Here is a 22,611-nt window from a genome sequence, read left to right as displayed (position 1 = left end):
AAATGTTATCTACCAATATCCTTCCTTATAGAAAATATAGAAAAGTATAGTTAGTACATAGTATGTACATTAAAGAAAAAAGAAAAAAACTGTTTATATTCAAATATGTGCAGTTGTTACCATCTTTATCATTCTTCCTATTATCAGACTGGACCCAAATACATTAGAACTAGTAACACTAGAACTTAAGGGGACACCTGTGGACAGAGTATTTCAATAGGAGTAAAGCTCTGTCTACACTATCAAACTTTATGTGTCAAAAAAATGTGATGTGCCCATATATGGACATGATGATGTCATATCACTACCATATTTAAGCATAGCACTACCATATATGGGTACATCAAACTTTTTTGACACATAAAGTTTGATAGTGTAGACAGAGCTTTAGTGGTAGTTCACACATACATTTCTCCTCATTTATTTCTTAACACTAAAATGACAAAAATGTGATGGGAATTATATGGACATGATAATGTCATATCACTACCATATTTGGGCATATCACACATTTTTTGTCAAACTGGTATAGTGTAGACAGAGCTTAATAGGAGAGTCCCTAAGGTGGGGTTCTGCTGTACATGGAAATGTTGTTTACATGTTTTGTGTGAATCGTGTTTTATAACTAACAAAGATTGATGCATCCATCATTGAAATACATTATACAACACTGTGGCATTCTGCATAGAAACAGAATCCTATTAATACACTACATACCCTGAATAACATAACTATTAATAATATAATCTTCCAAGTTTAAACTTAAATATAGTGTTAAAATGTGTGAGTCTGTTGCTAAAGTTATAACAAAGTTCATGAACGCTGAATGGTACAGTAGGTAGTGTGTACTCAACTTATCTTCTCAGAATATCTTAGTGGTATAAACGAAGATCCACCACTAACATTTACCAGAGATGGAAAATGCGAAAGTAAAAAGCTTTGGTTTATCACTAGAAATTAAGAACATTACGGGGTTAGAAGTTCATGCGTGAAATGCAGTAATAAAGACAATAAACAGATGCATCAATAATAGACCCCTTTGTGGGAAAGAAGCGTATTGAACGTTTTACGGAAATTACCCCCTTCTGCCGCCGAGTGATTCCCCCTGCACGTTACAATGACTAACTGAATCTCGAATTCGAACTTACTGTTTTACAAAAATAAATAATGTCATTATAAAGTATTGCAATAATTTGGTGTTTTGTTTTACAAATTTATGTCCTTCTTGCACAGTTTCTCATTACTATTAATTTGTTTCAAGCATTTCAATTACCTGAAATATTGAGACTTGATAAAATTATATTATGCAATCAAAATCATCTGTTGAAAAACATTTTGGGTTCATAATCAAGTAAGCTCTTACTCAATGGTGTAACACTGAGGCCCGGGGCCGCTGGTTCAGGGACCCCAAGTGATCCTTTAATGTTTTTAGCCTTTTTCGAAATATTTTGCAGTCTGTAGCTCTTCTTTCTTACTGTACAAACTTATGCAAACTCACATGTGCAACATTTCTTAAAACTTTAGTCTTTTCAATAAATTCATTTTGTAGAAAAAAATATTTAATAAATACATGAACTCAAAATGGCCAGAGTAGACCATTATGCTTGGTTCCCATTAAGATGCAACACAAGGACAAAATACTAATCCAAAATTACTTGCGTTGCGCTTACATCAAGAATCCATTTCACAATAGCGTAGCAACTTCCTACACCAACCTACCCTTACTGCTTACACATTTAAGCTCTGTCTACACTATCAATTAGTTTGATAAAAAATGTGCCCATATAGTGATATGCCCAAATATGGTAGTGATATGACATCGTCATGTCCATATGAGCACATCACATTTTTTTTGTCACATAAAGTTTAATAGTGTAGACAGAGCTTTATAATAAATAATATAACAACAAATTTAAAACTTTTGTTTTCTACGATAATCAATTATGGCTAATAAAACTTTTTTAAATAAAAACTTAGGTTAAATGGGCACTATTATTTATTTAAACCTTCATTACAATAAAACTTTTCTGAATTTACATGAAAACCATCTTGGCATAAATCCATTGAAAGAAAGTTATTTTCACAACTGGAATTAATCCAACATTGGAAGTCATCCGGCACAAACTGTATTGAAATATACTTTCACTGTGGAACAAATCTTGGCATCAAGATCATTGAAAAATACTACACTTTTTTTATAGTATAGTTTAGTTTACTAAATAGTTTTAGTAGTCATAAAAAAAAAATTATTGGCACTGTTAATATGACGTATAACAAAAGCGTGTGCTATGTATAAATAGGTTTTGAGGACTATAGAAGCAGTCTACAAACAGTTCATGAAAAACGTGTATTGATTTCAAAATGCCAAGGGCCTGGGCATAAAAGCTTCGAAATAAAATAAAATTAAAGCTGTAACAGTTGTGTTTTTTTGAGCTTAGACCTTTATACGATTGAGCTAAAAAAAAAAAAGCATTGAAATGATTTTTTAAATACATACCTTTATTCTCAATGTGGTTTGCGGAAAACTTTGTCAACCTTCTAAACCCCTTGGGGATAAAGTTGTGTCATGCAATCAGTAGGTGCTGCAGAAACAGGGAAACCACCTAAACCTATAAATTCCACACCATTTAATTTGATACAGTTTATTGTGTTTAATAGAACAATACCACATTAAAACCAATATCCTATTGAGATGGTGTAAATAACGTTCACAGTTTACAGTGCTGTAGAAATACTGTAAATATTTGTTGATATTAACAGTGTTTACCCGTGTAAAATTTCTTTGATTTAAAAATGCTCTACATTATCTGTTACGCTCTTCAAATCTCTTCATTAAATGGGAGAAAATTTGTATTATTGGTTGTATATTATATTAAATTTTTATTCTAAAATAAAGTGATCAATGAATTATATAATTGGGAGCTTTCGACTTTGCAACAACCTACAGTATCACTGTAAATGACGTCATAAGGAAACATTCGTAAACAACGTTTCGTTTGGCAATTTTTGTCAAGTCGTCGTATGTCCAAGTGACTTTGATTTTTTTATGGTGCACAGCCGTCGTGATAAATCAAAATCGATATTAAAGAGCTGTACACAACTTGCTCAAATGATGTAATGCATAATTTACTTAAGTTCTAGTTGTAAGTCATCCTACATTGATAAATATGATAGTAGCTAGGATTAACGAATTGGTTTCTTACAGAACTGTCTTAAATTGTTAATTTTCAAAACAATTTTTCATATCCTAAACACATTACTACCAGCGTCCCTCCGGAATCAACACTGGGACTTCTCCTCTTTACAAGACTTACCAAAGTGGAAATGATGCCTTAAAAATAGATACAAACCTTAGTACCATATGGAATTTAAATTATTAAGTCATTATTATTTTAAGTACCTTTTAAACATTTCTCACTCTTTACGGGCTCTTTACTTAAACACTTGTTTACCTTGCTGTACTTAAAAAATCTTAATTTTAAGCGTGTCTGCAATTAACAACTGTATAAAGATTATAAAACAGTTAATGAAATAAAAGAACTACTTGGAACTTAAATTAAAGAACATCAAAAGAATTAACTGAAGTTGTTCAAAATCTAAAAATAACTTACTAATAATGCTGATGTCTGTCCTTTGATGTTTTATGCTCTTCTTCTGAAGTGCTGTTAATAGGAATAATCCATTGCTTTATATCGCTGGCTTTAATTAAGTGTTCAGATGAAGTCTGTAATAGAAAAAAAATGGAATTGGACTTTAATGCAATTGATTATTAAACCTATTGCATAACCGATGATTGGTCCTATGTGGTTCTGTTCCTCACCATCCACACAGCTGGACTGGACTGTAGGCATCCACACCGGACAGTAGGCCGACTTCATGGGTCATTAACATACATTTTAGTAAACAACATTATGTTTGACGATGCAATTAGTAATATTATTTCTTTTGGTCATCATTTTATCAAATTTCTAAACCAACATGTTTTGACAGTAAACAATCAAATGCTTGTCTATCAATTGTTCAAATGGCAATAATGTCAGTTTTCAATATGAAGGTTGCTGCCAGGACACGACCAGTCCACCACTTCCATTCTCAAACTTTCAACATCATTACCAAATAACTTGACTACAACGAAAAAGATTCAAACCCCACGGCATCGGTCCACCGTAAATTAAGATTCAAGGTCCCCTTGGACAAAAGACAAGGGATGCCAGGGCATCAGTTCCTCTACCACAGCTCAAACATTCCCCAAAATTCATCATAATTACCAAATAATATTCAAAATATGTAGTGTAAAAGTGTAATTTTATTCTTCTGGCTTAATTTAACATGCCTCATAATTCGGTTCTAGGAATAAAAGTAAAAAAAACCAAAGAGGCTAGTGAAGGTAATAAATAGTCTTATAGGGCACACCCAGTGGGCAGACTTCCGACTGAATATATTTAGTGCATAAAGTCAAGTCGGAATATGATATATTTAGGTAGGAGATTAAAACGCTGAATTAACTAATTGTTAATTCAAAGCGGTTTACATTACAATACCCTTTGATCATTATATCTAAACATTGGCTAAAACTGCGTCATTGATATAGCCACAGGCTTTTGCTAATAGACATCCTGAGAGGTGAGATTTCAACCCAAAGAATGCAATGACATTGACAGGAGGGAATCTTTGGCCAAAACACCTACACAACTACAACAAGTATGCTTATTGATGTTAATCCAAATTCTAGCTTGAGGCATCCACACTATGTATTTCATGTCAATCGGCAGCATTCTGAATGGTTAAATATTTGCGGGTAGAAGCAACTTGAAAGTCAACAGCTCGGGGCAATCTAGCTACCGTTCAGAGGCATGTTCACGAAAAGTGATACCTTGAAAAGAATGAACGGCACTTATTCTGCTTCCTGTATATTTGAAATATAAACATTTATACATCTTACCTTATTGTAAAATAGGAACCGCAATTGGTCAAATAACTCATTTAGCTACGTAAAGTTAAAAGTTCAAATTCCAAAGTTTACTAATTTACGTCAAAGTAAATGTCATCATTTCAATGTCATGATTTATATCAGCTCAAGAATCACACGCTACACGTGTGAAATTATATTCTAGGTAACAATCATTATTACATCTGAGCACTATTAAATTCACCGATTAAAATATTTTATAAAAAAAAAACAATTAACAGATAAAACCTAAATTATATTTGACAGTACTTAAACCTATTCGTTGACATACTGAAAATGAGTGAATGATTGCCTCAGTGGGGAGAAACGAGACAGTCACGTGGCAGCGCTTATCTAATTGATGTTCTAATATAAATCCACTGATTTAGGTGAGATAATCATACACAGTATTTTATTAAACCAAAAAAAAAAATACAGATACCATCTGTATAGTTTGATTTTCAGTTATTTTTATATAGCTAGCCCATAATCAGATATGGGTTTTAAAAAAGATTTGAATATATTTCTAATGATGTATAGAAGGTTATATTTCTGGGGCAAATGCTTTCAAATCTGATATCGTTTAATACACGACACAAAACTAGAATATATGAACCCATAGCGTGTTTTGAGGATGTTTATAGGATGTGTGTTCAGTCTCAAACATAAATCTACAAGGGTTGACTAGGCTAAAATAAAGCATGTGTTATGTCTGACCGTTTCCTGTAACGCAAGGGGTTTTTCTCAGGTGAAACTCTGACTTTAAATGGTTGACTAGGCTAAAATTAAGCGTGTGTTATGTCTTACCATCTTCTGTAATGCAAGAGTTTTTCTCGGATGAAATTCTAACTTTAAAAAGTCGACTAGGCTAAAATAAGGCATGTGATGTGTGATATTTCTTCAAATTCAAGGATATTTTAATTCTCACGTAAATTCAGACTAAATAAGGAGTAAGTTAAAATGAGGCACAACATAAAGTTTGACATGTCCAAAATATTAAAGCATGCGTTAATGTCTTTATTATAGCACATCTCATTGTATTGTAATTTGATTGTCAATTACGCATCATGTGTTATTTGGAATTCGCCCTATCTCATTGAAGAGTGATATAATGGTGATAATGAACGGTACTAATGCACGTTCAGCTTTCTGCAAACATTTTGAGAATTTTTGCCACACGACGTTGTTGGCCTAGCTTCCCTGCCTAGCATTCATTAATGATTTACCATGGATAACTTGAATAAAAGTAGGTGTTTTAAAACAAATCATTAATGCTTTGTATTTTTTGAATGGTGGGAATATTTCATTCGTTGAAAAATTGACTGCTCTATTTAACTCGGCTCCACGTCGTTAAAATAGAGTCAATTTTTCAACTCATGAAATATTCTCACCATTCCACTCATAAACATTCATTATAAAATTTATTTGTATACCCTTTTGTGTAAAATGAAATTCTACGTTTGGATTTGTCTATGATCAATAACACGATCTTAACTTGTATTAAAAGCATTTTTAAAAATGTTTTATTTGATAAAATCATAATGGGAAAATGCTTAGAGAAATGTTAGACAACAACGAATTACGTAACTTGATCTAAGGCCATGAACTCTAGATATCAAATCTAAAGAGAAAAGAAACTCTAAATAAAGTATTAAAACAAATTTTGGATTGTAATGAAGACACAAAAATGAAATATTGTAAATGAATATATAAAATACTATTCTTAATTCTGGCCCCGAAACCTGGACTCAGAAATACCGGGATGGTGTCCGGCGGGGGATAGTTTTACCTTAGTTAAGCATAGTTACATTCTTTCACATTATTGATCGTTTCCATCCCCAAAACCTTGACTCAGAAATACTGGGATGGTTTCGGGCGGGGGATAGTTTTACCTTAGTTAAGCATAGTTAAATTCTTTCATATTATTGATCGTTTCCATCCCCAAAACCTTGACTCAGAAATACTGGGATGGTGTCGGGCGGGGGATAGTTTTACCTTAGTTAAGCATAGTTAAATTCTTTCACATTATTGATCGTTTCCATCCCCAAAACCTTGACTCAGAAATACTGGGATGGTTTCGGGCGGGGGATAGTTTTACCTTAGTTAAGCATAGTTAAATTCTTTCATATTATTGATCGTTTCCATCCCCGAAACCTGGACTCAGAAATACCGGGATGGTGTCCGGCGGGGGATAGTGTCCGGCGGAGGATAGTTTTACCTTAGTTAAGCATAGTTACATTCTTTCCCATTATTGATCGTTTCCATCCCCGAAACCTTGACTCAGAAATACTGGGATGGTTTTGGGCGGGGGATAGTTTAACCCTAGTTAAGTTAGTGCATGCTTCATTTACTCTCTATTCTTAATTCTGGCCCCGAAACATTGACTCAGAAATACTGGGATGGTGTCGGGCGGGGGATAGTTTTACCTTAGTTAAGCATAGTTACATTCTTTCATATTATTGATCGTTTCCATCCCCGAAACCTCGACTAAGAAATACCGGAATGGTGTCCGGCGGGGGATAGTTTATTACCATTAGTTAGGGTCTAATGTAAAGCACCTAGAGGGGTCAGTGATCCATTAGGCGCTATATAAATATTGTTTATTATTATTATTATTATTAATAAGCAAAAAGCTAAATCAAAACGATAAAGTAAAACAGCCAGAAAAATTCCTTCCTCAGTGCAAGTGAGAGTACGAACCAGAAATCAGTTAATTGAGAATATGAACCAGACAAGCGCTGGACTGGAATAAAAGAAATAAAAACAAAGGAGAAACAGGCTGGTGAATAGATGGTAGAGGAGGAGTAAGAGTAGAAAACAATGAAAATAGCTTGGTAGATTTTTTAGATAAACAATTTTGGAATGGAATTAAAATACAACTCAAATGGTGATTAATATTGATTGATATATTAGATATAATAAAGATGAAGAAATCTGTGAGAATGGGAAAAATCTAATATGCATTTAAATGAAATGTGGGTGCTAAAAGGCTAACAAATTCATTCCTTAATTGTCTGTACTCTAGCCTACTACTACACAAAAATGCATGTAAAAAAGTCCTAAGTGATGTTACCACGAGACAGTATCCAACTTCTGAAGTAGTCCAACTAGTATAACTCGAGTGATAAATCTAATTACCGATACACATAGTATAGTATCACTACTAGATTTAATGGTAGACATTACAGTGACTAGCTATTGGAGGCGGAGCTTAGAACTTATGATGCTCAAATCTTCTGACCAATCACAAACAGCGATCATTCAACTCTGATTGGTCAACTGATCTACAATGTAATATATCAAAATATGGTTTGTAACTAGAAATGTTCAACTGACCAATGGATTAGAACCAATGTTGGTCTGTTAGTACTACCATTTATAACCTTGTCTACCCTATATAATCAGTCACAATGACTTCTAAGAGGACAGATACATAATTTTGACAGAAGACAAGACATAACCAGGATTTTATCTTTACTATGTTTTGAAACATCTAATGAGTAACATCAAAAGAAGAGAATAGGTAATAATTCATTTCTTTATTAAATTATTAATTTATAGATTGTATCCTACATGTACTGTATTTTATTAATTCTTTTATTTCAAATATTCATGTTATGTTATTTGATTATAAATGTATATACCTGTTAATATTTCATAGGTAAATCTTTATATTATAATGTTTTATTCCATTTTTAATATTCAAATTATGTTATCAGATTTGATTATTATTCTTTTTAGTAGTAAATACCGTCAATTATATTAGGTAAACCTTAATAAAACTTTTTATTAATATCCATATTATGTTATTATATTTGATTATTAATCGTACGGATAAAACTACTGAAGTTCTGTAATAAATGGTAATTATTAATTTAAAATGCATCGGATTCAATTGAAGTTCACCATTCAGCATACTAAAATTTAAATTTGATTAATAAAATTTGTATTCATTAATATTTTGTAAATTTAATTTTTTGACATAAATTTTAGTTTAATTTTACTTATTTAAATATAAACATGTATATTTAAATTTGAAATGCATATTTATGATATTTAAATCAAAAATTTAAATAAACATTATTAATATTAAATAACTTAATTTTTCAAATACTATTTTAATTTTAAATATTCAAATTAGAAATGCATATTCATGATTGAAGTTTCTATTTCACTGTAATGATTGTAAATCCCTCCTATTCAGGGGACACTTTTAAGTGAAATGATGGAAAGGCAATGTTTTAAGATCATGGCCAACTCTTTTTCAGGGGACACCTGTACTCAGGGGACACCTGTACTAAGAGGACACCTGTACTAAGAGGACATTCTGTTGGGTTTTATAAGGTGTACCCTTAACACTACTATATAATGAAATAACTGTATAAATAGATGAATATTATTGAACATGTTAGATCTTCAAAAATGTTAATTAGCTACAATAATTAAAATTTTTTTTTTTTTTTACAGGATTCGCATATAAAATAGTAATTGTTACATAAATTCCAGTACATACCTCAATATGATTTCGACGTTAGTTGTTTATTTCTTATCAGCAGCATTTATTTACATTACACTGTATTACATAAGTGAATTACGAGACTTTTATATTCTTCGCATGCCGCCTGGTCCACTATCGTTACCGTTTATTGGAAACTTATTGAACCTTGACCACAAATTTATGCATTTATCTCTCGGCGAACTTGCAAAAAGGCATGGTAAAATTTTTACAATAAAATTTGGCTCGGATCGTGTCGTTATCTTAAATGACACGGCGCAGGTTAAGCAAGCGTACAACGGACCTCACTTAACGAGCAGGCCAAAAGTTTTTTCAATTGACTTTTTTCTGAATAAATGTTTTATGACGTGCTCCGACAAACAGGAGTTTCGAACTCATACAAGACTTATGAAAAACACGTTTCGTGTAATCTCAGACACAAACCTGAATACGAAAATTACAGAGGAAGCAGAGGACCTAATAAGGCACTTTGAAAGTTATGAAAATAAGCCATTTAATCCGAGAAAGGATTGTCACTTGGCTTCTCTCAACATTCTTTACAACCTTGCATTCGGACAGCGATACCACCGTGACGATTCTGAGCTGGAAGAAATCCTCAGTTATTCATCAGACATAATCAAAGGCATCTCTCCGGCACATCCCGTCAACTTGTTACCATGGTTGCAAAAAATTCCCAACAAATGGTTAAATGCGTTGAGCAAAGCACGAGATAGAAGAGACTGTCTGCTTATGAAAAAATATTACGAACATGATGCCACGTACAAAGAGGGCGTTATAAGAGATATGCTTGATGTCTTATTAAAGGAAGCACGTAACGCAAAAGCGCAAGGAGATGAGAATGTTCTTCGTCTATTAACACCTGAACATATTGTTATCAACATCTGGACAATCTTCTTTGCAGGTAATAAATGAAATTTATATAATTATAGATTAAAGATATACTGTATTGTTGCCTGAACAAATAAATTGGTTGTTGAATAGGCCATTGTAATTAATTTCACATGTCATAAAAATGGATTTTAAAAAATAATTAGTAATAATTAAGAAATAATTTTACCTAAAATGGCCTATTGAAAGTTAATATTCATCTCTTTTTTGTGCAGACAAAATAATTTAATTACTAATAATTAATTATATATAATTAATTATTAGTAATTAATAGATATATCTACTCATTATTAATATTACATTATGGTATATGATATATTGTGCAAACAATATTAATCTAAAGAAAAAGATGATTTTAAATATTCATAAAAATGTATTATGAAAAAAGATTAAACAGGGAAAGCTTGGGTTCTTTGGCTATATTTTAATTTAACTTTTTTCTTTATATATCTGAATTGTTGATATCCAGCCATTGTTTCCAACTGCGTTTTCAGTAATTTGCTTATGGAAATATTTACTAATTTAATTTTAGATTTTTATCATAACACAGTATTCTTTAGATCTCCATTGCCTTGTTAGTAGTGGTCGGCCTAGTGGCTGCAATAAATAACAGTTCTTGTCTATTTTAGCAACATCATAATAGTTTAAACTCTAATCTGATTAGTTGTATCTGGTCATTTACCTGGGCCTCTAACCATCAGCCTTGAGTCAGGGTTGAAGAGGGTGAGAAGGAACCTCGCTAAGCATAGGTTCTTTAAAAATCCACTTAATGTTTTAGGTGTGAGGTTAATAACGCTAGAGGGACGCACACCTGAGCTATCTAACATAACGCTGAATGATCCATTGGTGGTTAATGGGCAATTATGGAAAGATAATATGAATACCATCTATAATAACATCATCATGAATAATACAACACAGAGTTCAAACATTACTAATGTACTACATGTTTTCACATACAGAATGTTTATTTAGGAGAGAAACCGTAAAAAATTAATTTAGATTAAAATAAATTTCCAAATTATGATTTACATAATGATTAAAAATGGCAAAAGCTTGATGCAATACATTGTTATTGTAGTAAATGTTCATAGGATTAGACAAGATAACCTAACCTTTTTTTTCTTCAATCATCATCAGTTTCTTGCTTGTTTCCATTTTTGTTGGTCATGTTTTTACTAAAACTTGAAAACAGAACATTTCATAACTTTTAATAGTCAAGGTTTAGACCTTACGTGAAGATATGTACTTCACTTGTTATAAGGATTCAAAGTTGCTCAGCGTAAATTACGCACAATTTAATGAAATTCTATGATTGGTCCTAAATTAAAAACCAAAAGGCAGTTTTTAAATGTTTGTAAAACATAATGAAACAAAGAAGAAGAATTTCAGGAAAAAAATATTTGTTGGTACAGGTACTTTCCTTTTTATTGCATGACCTCAAAACATTCAGAGTCAATAATATTTGTCCAAAATGTTTATTTTTATATTTCCAAAAATTGTTAAACTTTCTTAATTTGGTTGTCAAATTGTTAACAAAACTGGCTTGTCACACATCCGCTCTAACATCAACTAGTTCCTTAATTTTAACAAAATCCTTATGGTATTGGACAAATGTCCTAATACGTGAACAGCTTGGTAAATAAATTACATCTGCTATTGAGAGGGTCATCCAATTGTTAGTTCAATGGTACATTGGACCAGACAGTTTAAACCTCCCCTGTTAAAAAAAATCTGTATACCATACCATTTTGTAAGACATTTTCGATCATAAAATATAAATAAATGACTTTTGAAATCACTGAGAATGTTGGATTCGTAAGAAAAATTAAGGTTAGGATAGAATATACATTTGAAAGTAATTTTATACACTAACAAATAACTGAAAAAAGGTAAAATCACAATGGCAAAAATTAAAATAAAAAACAATAGTGGCTGGGAAATAAATTTCTAAAACATTTTTTAAAATAGATTTTTAAAAAACCAATAAATCTTGATTCAAAAAACATTCTTTATTGTCTATGTTATAAGTCTATTTTGTGTTTAAAAAAGTTTGCCAAATACTCAAATTTTACTAATAAAATATGAAATAAAATACACAGTGACATTAAAAAAAAAAATGTTTGTAGACATGTAGTGTTACAGTAGCAACATTGTTACATACATGTTAATATACATAATAGGAATGTCCTTATGACTATTAACCAAAAAAAAGTGATTCCTTAACTGAATAAGCTGATAAATAAAGAACTCTGTTATTTTAATTCCTCATGGGAAATACCCAACCAAGGTTTTTTAATGTAAAATGAAACATCAATACCTAATAAATGTCATAGCATATCATTGACACTTAAGGGTGAAATAACCAACAGCTGTGATTTAACAGTATAAGGGGGTAAATCAACAATTTGTAAACAATAAATACAATACAGAAGCCCCCTGTTTGGGTCATTATTCTCGAGGGACACCCCTATTGGGGACACCCTTATTCAAAGGCACCCTATCCATTTAGATACCTCTATTCAAAGGGACACCACTAAAGCTTGATTCCCACTCATAACGAAACGCAACGCAAGGACTTAACACAATGTAAGGACCTAACACAACGTAAGTGTTTTGACCAATCACAAGTGATTTATTTATTCCGGTATTTAAACATTACAAAAAGCAGAACAAGTCTGAAATTATTGTAGCACATTATATAAAAAATTTACATTACAGATAAAAAATACAAAACAATTTACAATATGCATAAGAAAAATAAATAGACTGTACATTAATCATTAAAATTTATCTAGTATTTTAAATATATTTATCAAGGTTTTAATTTATTTTAAGCAATATATACAATAGTATTAATTTAAATGAATTTATTTATTTACTTATAAAAATCCTATATATAATAAAAAAAAATTATTTCGAGTTAAGCAGATTAACAATATACGGTACAGCAGACCGTTTATATCTGTCGGTTTTGCATTTAGGCACTTCCAGATTTCCACCATTGGATCTAAGGTTTAATTTTCGCTTGCGGCAAGGAGGGAGCATATCCCTGTGCAAAGCCGATTTTATGAGACCCTGACCAAAGGAAAGGACCAGACTTTCCTTCCTTGCCGCAAGCGAAAGGAGTTGCGTCTCCTCTAAAGCTAAATCGTACGATATATAAATGGTGGATATGTATGGATTATTCGAACAGTGGCTTGTCATTGGTAAACTAGCATGTGAGTCCTTGCATTGCGTCCTAGTGGGAACCACGCTTAAGGGAAATCAACCTTGTTTAAAAGATGCCTCATTGAGGAGACACTATGAACATCACACTATAAAGTTTAGGGAATTCCCTTTTCTTAGGAAATATCTAGTATATCTAAAATATGAAATAGGAAATCCCTTTTAAATGAACTCTTCTCTAGTGTTGTTAAAAACAGTTCATATAATTATCATTAAGAAGAGATAATCTATTTTAATTTAAAAAATCCTTGAAATTTCTTCAATTGTGTGCATGATAGTAATAAATAAATTATTTTTGTTTTAAAAATGGTTTAAAAATGAAATAATGTTTTTTTAATAAATGACAATATATCAATATGCAGAAGAATACTCGTTTGGGACACTCCTTAGCTACAGTTAGAAGGGGACACTTTCCAATTAAATAATAACTGGTGAAAATATTATGTTTTATGGCCGATTCCTATTAGGGGACACCCCTTTCAAAAACCACTTTGTTGTACTCACAAGGTGTCCCCTCAATAGAGGTTATACTATAGTACACACTATGAAGAACATTTAAAATAAAAACTGAATAAATTATGTATAAAGTCAATCGAAAGTTGATTACGGTTTGATAAATAAAAATTTGGTAGAGGGAGACTACCAAGCCCCCGCCACCCACTCTTTCTAAATCCATGCTTCACTGATTTGTGTAGTCTGCTGACTCACGAACACGCAAACTCGTACCTAAGATTACTATAATCAGTATAATTCATTTTTCATCCATTAACACTTAACCTACAGCAACTTTAAGCTGTGAAAAAAAACCACACAAGCTTTTATCGTGATATATTGATGTCATGCATATGTTGATACAGTTAGATTTTGAGGATTAAAGATCTAAGGATTCCTCACAACACCTTGACTACTGAATAGATATGACCTTGCAGTAGAAGAAATTTTGTAGGCGAACGTTTGTTTAATATTTTCATTACTTCAACATAGAGAAATGTACTCCAAGTACTATTTATACAGTAGAGCCTCTATTAAAGGGACACCTTCAGGATCCAATAGGGGTGTCCCATGAATGGGAGTTAGCCATATAGTGTTCAAACATGTATTTCCAATTCATGGGAAACTGTTTTCTTAAAATAGGGTGTCCCATGAATGGGAGTTGGCCATATAGTGTTCAAACATGTATTTCCAATTCATGGGAAACTGTTTTCTTAAAATAGGGTGTCCCATGAATGGGAGTTGGCCATATAGTGTTGAAGCATGTATTTCCAATTCATGGGAAACTGTTTTCTTAAAATAGGGTGTCCCATGAATGGGAGTTGGCCATATAGTGTTCAAACATGTATTTCCAATTCATGGGAAACTGTTTTCTTAAAATAGGGTGTCCCATGAATGGGAGTTGGCCATATAGTGTTCAAACATGTATTTTCAATTCATGGGAAACTGTTTTCTTAAAATAGGGTGTCCCATGAATGGGAGTTGGCCATATAGTGTTCAAACATGTATTTCCAATTCATGGGAAACTGTTTTCTTAAAATAGGTTGTCCCATGAATGGGAGTTGGCCATATAGTGTTCAAACATGTATTTCCAATTCATGGGAAACTGTTTTCTTAAAATAGGGTGTCCCATGAATGGGAGTTGGCCATATAGTGTTCAAACATGTATTTCCAATTCATGGGAAACTGTTTTCTTAAAATAGGGTGTCCCATGAATGGGAGTTGGCCATATAGTGTTCAAACATGTATTTCCAATTCATGGGAAACTGTTTTCTTAAAATAGGTTGTCCCATGAATGGGAGTTGGCCATATAGTGTTCAAACATGTATTTCCAATTCATGGGAAACTGTTTTCTTAAAATAGGTTGTCCCATGAATAAGAGTTGGCCATATAGTGTTCAAACATGTATTTCCAATTCATGGGAAACTGTTTTCTTAAAATAGGGTGTCCCGTGAATGGGAGTTGGCCATAGTGTTCAAACAATTCCAATTCATGGGAAACTGTTTTCTTAAAATAGGGTGTCCCATGAATGAATGGGAGTTGGCCATATAGTGTTCAAACATGTATTTCCAATTCATGGGAAACTGTTTTCTTAAAATAGGTTGTCCCATGAATGGGAGTTGGCCATATAGTGTTCAAACATGTATTTCCAATTCATGGGAAACTGTTTTCTTAAAATAGGTTGTCCCATGAATAGGAGTTTCCAAAAAGAAAGGGTCTTATTCTACTGTAGTAAAGTAAGGTCCCACAGAGAGGTTTTTTTCAGAAAAGATTTAAGCTGTGACATATGATATTTATCTGTACGAACAAAATCATCAAAGACTAAACACATTTAAAAGATTTTATCAATAGAAATAAATAGAAAATATAATCTTTAAATGTAATACTGTTAAGTAATGTATAGATGAGCATCTTCAAGCTGAACCACTAACAAAAACAAGATTAATAATTTGTATTGAAGAAATCATATATAATCGTATATTAGTAAAGCTATCATATTAGTCAGAAGTTGAATACATTATAAATAAAATCTACATTTGGCATGATCTTGAGTCAAGTTCCTAGTACGGTATTACATAATTAATAGTATACTGTACACTTTAAAAACAAAATCATCAAAGACCAACACCAACATAAGATATTACAAATATAAAAATAATACCGTAAAATAATGAACAAAAAATTAACATTTTTAAGCTGAACCACTAACAAAAAAATAAGATTAATAATTTCTTATGAAAACTTTATTATAAACATCTTAGTATAGGTACTATATTATTCAGAAGTTGAATACAATAATAAAATCCACTTTTGGCATGATCTTGAGTCAAGTTTCTGGTACGGTATTGCATAATTTTACACAAAGTTCTATTCTTTTCAAGAACTTGTCTGATTTCTTAATACCATATAACACCAATAATCTTAAATTATTTGTTATTCCGGAAGTCCTATTCATAAATGATTTTATTATGAAATCAAGAATAATGCTGCTAATCACGGACAACAATTATCTATTTGTTTAATTGTTGTTCAATTGTTTATCTATGAAATCCTCATGACATATTTTACTAGTCTCAAAGTGGAAATATTGAAGTCTCACTACAATAGAAATGGTTTATTACGAAGAAACTGAAGAACACTTAGGCTGAAATCCTACAATAATAACTTGAGGTATAAATCATTTTGAACCTTTTGGATTTAGAATAAAAAAAGATAAGCCACACGTTAGAAAAGGGAAAAAGACATTAGTATTTATTTTGTTTACACAATTATTCCACACAATGAGAAAAAAAAAAATACAATCTTATACTGATTAATCGATTGATGTTTGGTCTATGAGTATTATTTCAGTTATCTGCTAAGTTAATAGGGAGGTTTCGCAACCTTACGAATACGATAACGAAAACGGATACGTCATACATTTGTGAAACTTTTGAGCTGATCCCCATTTCATATTCGTAAAGCATATTCGTGTTGACGAATATCACCAGTCATATTCGTAACTACAAAACGAGTATAGTTTTTGATCTATTTTGCACATTTTGCATGTGAATCAGGAATGATTCATGATTATAATATAATTATAGATTTATTGAAAGTAATTTACTAAAGTAATTTAAAAAAATGCCAAGTCAATTTTGATAAATAGCAGTTTTTAAAGTCCTCACTCGCTTTGATGTTACGCTAGGCCAAGGCAGCCAAGCACCAAGCAACACGTACCTGCGCTTCGCTCAAATTTACCGCAGTCATATTTTGGACGCGCCTCAATATTTCGTTGCCAAACATATTTTTTTATGGCTTACGAAAACGAATACGTGTGTATGACGTATCCGTTTTCGTTATCGTATTCGTAAGATTGCCAAACCTCCCTAATAGCTTATAGATTAAACCACTATAAGTTTGTATACTACAAACACGATGAAATAACTACTGTATTTTGTGTTTCTAGCTTTTTTGGTTATGAGAAAAAATCCTGTCAGGAATCCAAGCATTTCAGTCTCAGTCTCAATTTATTTACCATTTCATATTCAGTACATAAAGGATATGCTGGTATGGATAACTGTAAGAGCCAAGCTTGTTTACCGGTTACCCATTAGTGCAGAATCAATGATTGAAATGGGGTGAGATGAGGCATAAAAAATATGTAGAAAAAAGAGCTGAACTTAACCTAAAATTGTGCACTGCCTTCTCCTCCCCTATCTCCTCCTTAAATCAGCCTACACATCTTCTACAAACTTCACACAATACAAAACGTTGGTGCTGACATCCCAGTGTGTGTAAACTTATTGCACAATGCTTCTAAGGGCTTCACATTACTACTCCAGGCATTTGTTACCAAACACGATGGAAACCTAGTCCCATAATGCAGCTACAGTAGTAATCAGCGAAAAGCTGTGCCTTGATCTATCTGGGTACCCATTTATACACCTGGGTGAGGCAAACGTAAGTAAAGTATCTTGCCTAAGGATACAAGCAATGCGGCGAGATTGGGATTCAAACCATGATCTCACGATCAGTAGTCTAACGTCGAACACACTGCGCCACAAGCCCTTACACAAAAGAAAAATACAGCAGTACGTCAACACCCGATTAACACCATGTAGTCCAGAACTGAAAAAAAGTTTAACATTTTTAAGCATAACAACAATGGGTTTACTTATTGAGCTGGCTATTCTCATCAGCTTGTGGGTAATGCATGAGTGTAACATATTGTTGCAATACATACAAGCCTTAAGCTCTGTCTACACTATCAAACTAGTTTGACAAATTGACAATGTGATGTGCCCAAATATGGTATTGATATACCCAAATATGGTAGTGATATGACATCACATTTGTTTGTCACATAGAGTGTGATAGTGTAGACAGAGCTTTATGCAAACTATGAATTGTAAGACTTCACAAATAAAATCACACAAAAATACTGGGTTTCTTGAACTTAGAATAGAGCTATTAATTCCCATGAAAATATGACAATAATCGCTAACTCACAGTAACTTAAGTAACCTCTACGAAGTTTAATATCAACATGAATGGTATCATACTGTGATCTATCAGATAGGTCTACATAATAACGCCTCTCTCAGAGGGGTGCTACAATGTACAGATGAGCAGTCATCATACTTATTACATACAACATTAAAACCCAATCTTACACTTTATGTGACAAAAAAATGTCAAGTGCCCATATATGGACATGATGATGTCATATCACTACCATATTTAAATATATCACTACCATATTTGGACACTTTTTTGGTCAAATTAGTTTGATAGTGTAGACAGAGCTTTAAACATTATTTGCCTTTGCATTAACTATATTGTTAAACTTGTATAAATCTATGCACTGTTTAATAGAGGAAACTTTCTTACTGTTGAAAATGTGTAGTCAAAATTTACTACAATTTTTGTTTAGTAAATGATTTTATTTAAGTTTTCATTTCATCTATTTAGTTTTATATTGTGGAAAATAAATTCAGTCTCCTAAATGTATTTATATTTTGAAATTAGAATTTACATTTAATATTTGTATTGTAGTTACAAATTAGTTACATTTTCTAAAAATGTTTTTTTTAATCAATTATTTTTAATGTTTGTGTGGTGATGGGAGATGTTTCTCTTACATTACGACACCATAGTTCCAATTCAAATCTTGCTACTGTATAGTCTAAGGGCCATATCCCCAAACCTAGGATTAGCAATTCATACAAACAGCAAATACTATATAGATAATGTAATTATATATAAGTGATTATAGTGATTGAAAAGAAAACTCAGGAATTTGTTCCAATTATTTTCATGAAGAAATTAAACAAAATATTTTCCAAAAATTCCATACGGCAAACGCTAAAGAAATTGCGGTATATTTCACATTCATAACATAACAATCTTACGCATCCATTGCGGATTACACTGAAGGTTCACATAATCTGGGACAGAGGCAAAATACATGTAATAGTCATGTACATACCGATCACAGTGTGATTAGCTAACCTGCCTATATCAATCGCAAGATCTGAAGTAAGCTCATTGGTATCTCTCAATAACATAAAAATCATTTATTTATATGCAGGCTAGACAAACAGACCTTGGCACAATTTTCAATTAGGTTATGGTTACTGTGTATTGGATTCATTTAAAAAAAAAAAGGATTCTACCTAATTCTAAACCCTCTATTATGTCTTAATTGACTTGATTGGTCAATTCACTTGCGTTGCGTTACGTCCTTGTGTTGCGTCGTTAGTGGGAACCACGCTTTAAAGAAAATCCTCCTTACAAAAAATAATCATTGGAAAACTTAAAAATTAAAATAACATAATTTTAGTATAACAATAATTCTCATAAATCTTTGCATTTAAAATTAAATTACTGCAGTAACTATATTTATAAAATGTAATGATGATTTTATTTTGTTTAATGTAGACCTTTATCGGACAGTTACGATTACAAAATAGTACAGAATTAATTAAATTGTCCTTAATACAGAGTTTGCAAAACTATTAGTATTATAAAAACATTTATGTTTAAAATACAATACTCTCATATTTAATTATTTTCTATGTAATATGTTAATGGCACTAACCTAGGTATTGGTTCTATGATGTATCAATTTCAAGATGACAATAATTAAATCTCCACTACTCCAAAAAAAATAAAAAAATAAAAAATCCTACACACAGGGCTTGCCAAAACAAACTTCCGCACGACACACTATAAAGAACCCAAACTCAGATAAACTCTGTCCATTATTAGCCTCATTCCCAGACTTCTCCTACATATAAATGTAAATATCAAACCTAATTATTTCAATAATTTAAACGAAAATAGCTCAACATATTTATTTTTACATTTAAAGTCACTGTTGAAAGGTTGAAACATGGTTTAAACAAATTATAACATAGCAAATGAAGTAGAGTAGTAATGTTTACTTTTAAAAGGATTTGACATTATCCTGGCCTATTCTAAATTTACCAGCTAGTAGTAAAACACATTACTCATAAAATAGTATGACTTTTAATAGACACAATTGATGTCATCCTGGTTGTCATAGGGTATTTTTGCGCGATTAATTTAATTGTAGGCCTGAAAGTTTTATTTTCTTTTATAATGTGCTACTGTTCCTCTGCAGCTTAAGCTTCTTTTGCAGCCTAAGCTCTGTGCTTAATTTGGCCTCATCTCTTTTTATTTGAAGGTATGGACACTGTTCTGACAGCCTTACTGTGGTTGTTATTGTACATGGCAGCATTTCCAGAAGTACAATCCAAAATCCAGAAGCAAATGGATGAGGTTCTTGGAGACACAAAACCAACAATAATGGATGAGAAAAAACTTCCCTTATTATGTAAGTCAATGGATAAAAAAGGATATTTTATACATTCCATTACACATTTTTAGTACTTCAGATGTTTTTCTATCTAGACAATCTAGAAGGAGGTAGGGTAAACTCCCCCTTTGGGATATCCTTGTTAAGAAAGATATTTTAGAAAAATAGGGAAGACTATTTTGGTACCCACGTTTTGAGGAATCTCTAGTCTATGCCTTCTGGACTACGAAAATAGCCAAACCAAAACCAAAATAGCTGCGAAAAGTGTTTGTGTCTCTGACAAAAACCCTGGTACAGTGTATTTGCAAATCAGGGGTGTGCAGATGTATGCAATAATTTAATTTGCCCTTTTCTGTATTTGTATTTTATGCATGTTATGATTTGTTTTTATGTGAATTATTTATATTTATATGTATAAAATCAATTTTTGATTATCAATATATTAATATACAGCATGTTATGTGGTTATTCAGCCAAATATTATCTTATCACTTCCATAAATAAATAACATTTTAATATTTCTATTCATTTGCAGGTGCAACAGTTTACGAAACATTGAGGTACAGTTCGTTATCGCTACTGGGTGTACCCCACTCTGCCACACAAGACACCACGATAGGTGGTTACTACATTCCAAAAGGTAATTCTCATACCACCCACCTACCCCCCCCCCCCCCTTCACAACTAGTCCGTATCACAAGACTTTACTTTAGAAACATTTCTAACTTTCCTTAATAAGTAAATTATGCGAATGTTATTAATTAATAATAGAGTAAACTCCTATTTAGGTACCACATTAATAGGGGTGTTCCCTACAGTAAATAGGGGTTGCCCTAGTGTGAAAAACATTAAATGCTACTTGTTTGTGTTTACAGGAATAGCCAATTTACTAGAGTGTTCTAGAGTACTGTCATGACAAAATCCACATAAAGTACAAACCTTTTTAAACCCTTCTACTGCTTTAAAAAATCATTACAATTAAGCCTCAAAAAAGTAAGCATTTTTTTGACCAAATAATTCATTTCAATTTAATGTCTATTTTCTGTTTATACAGACACCCAAGTAATGGCCAATTTCTGGACAATAAACCATGACAAAACGGTTTGGAACGAACCAAACAAGTTCTCACCGGAGCGTTTCTTAGATACCGATGGTGACATGCGTAACCTGAACGACTTCCCACATTTCATGCCCTTTTCTACCGGTCGTAGAGCATGTCTTGGAAAGAACATTGGAAAATCTGAAATATTCCTGTTGGCAGCGTTCATCTTACAGCGATTCCACATAAAACTGCCGCAAAATGCAGAACCGGTTTTGGATGCTGATGTGCATTTTGATTTGGTCCCGAAAGCATTTGAATTAGTTGTCAGTAAACGATAGTGATTACAACGTTGGAATCATGCAACACACCAAGCTCACACAAGATTAACAATTGATCTATGTGATCTGATGAGTATTCTATCAGAATGTGCCTAATCTGGGAAAGATTACTGAAGAGATTTCCGGCCCTTGGTTTCCTGCTAAAACATCGTGGCCAGAAGATGAGATCAGGATGTGGTCAAACACTAGATCCTGATGTTGCAAGCAAGACAGATTGTTACCCAATGCAATCAGTGGTGTACAGTATCACCACACTAGATTACATAATTCAGAGTTTGTAGAATTAGTGTTAAGTTTATATCTATCATACTAATTAAATGAAAAACAAATTATAAT

At 32.2% G+C, this 22,611-nt stretch overlaps 1 protein-coding gene and 1 long non-coding RNA gene across 4 annotated transcripts in view; one reads left to right on the top strand and one right to left on the bottom strand.

Moving 5' to 3' along the window:
* LOC140042706 (uncharacterized) overlaps positions 1-22,611 on the bottom strand; it is a 79,993-nt gene that overhangs the window by 49,461 nt on the left and 7,921 nt on the right. For all 3 annotated transcript variants that reach the window (XR_011844292.1, XR_011844206.1, XR_011844256.1), the window contains 2 exons: positions 3,612-3,724; positions 2,498-2,609 (listed from right to left, as the gene is read on the bottom strand). This is a non-coding gene — a long non-coding RNA (uncharacterized lncRNA). The remainder of the gene's footprint in view (positions 1-2,497; positions 2,610-3,611; positions 3,725-22,611) is intronic.
* On the top strand, positions 9,468-22,603 carry LOC140042545 (cytochrome P450 1A1-like). Its single transcript, XM_072087711.1, has 4 exons — positions 9,468-10,365; positions 20,764-20,913; positions 21,431-21,535; positions 21,950-22,603. The coding sequence occupies exons 1-4, from the start codon at positions 9,468-9,470 to the stop codon at positions 22,273-22,275; spliced, it is 1,479 nt and encodes a 492-aa protein (XP_071943812.1). The 3' UTR covers positions 22,276-22,603.

This window comes from Antedon mediterranea, chromosome 1 (genome assembly GCF_964355755.1).
Source record: "Antedon mediterranea chromosome 1, ecAntMedi1.1, whole genome shotgun sequence".
NCBI classification, from domain to species: domain Eukaryota; kingdom Metazoa; phylum Echinodermata; class Crinoidea; order Comatulida; family Antedonidae; genus Antedon; species Antedon mediterranea.
Note: the sequence above shows the minus strand (reverse complement) of the source record. Positions and strands in the feature narration are given on the sequence as shown.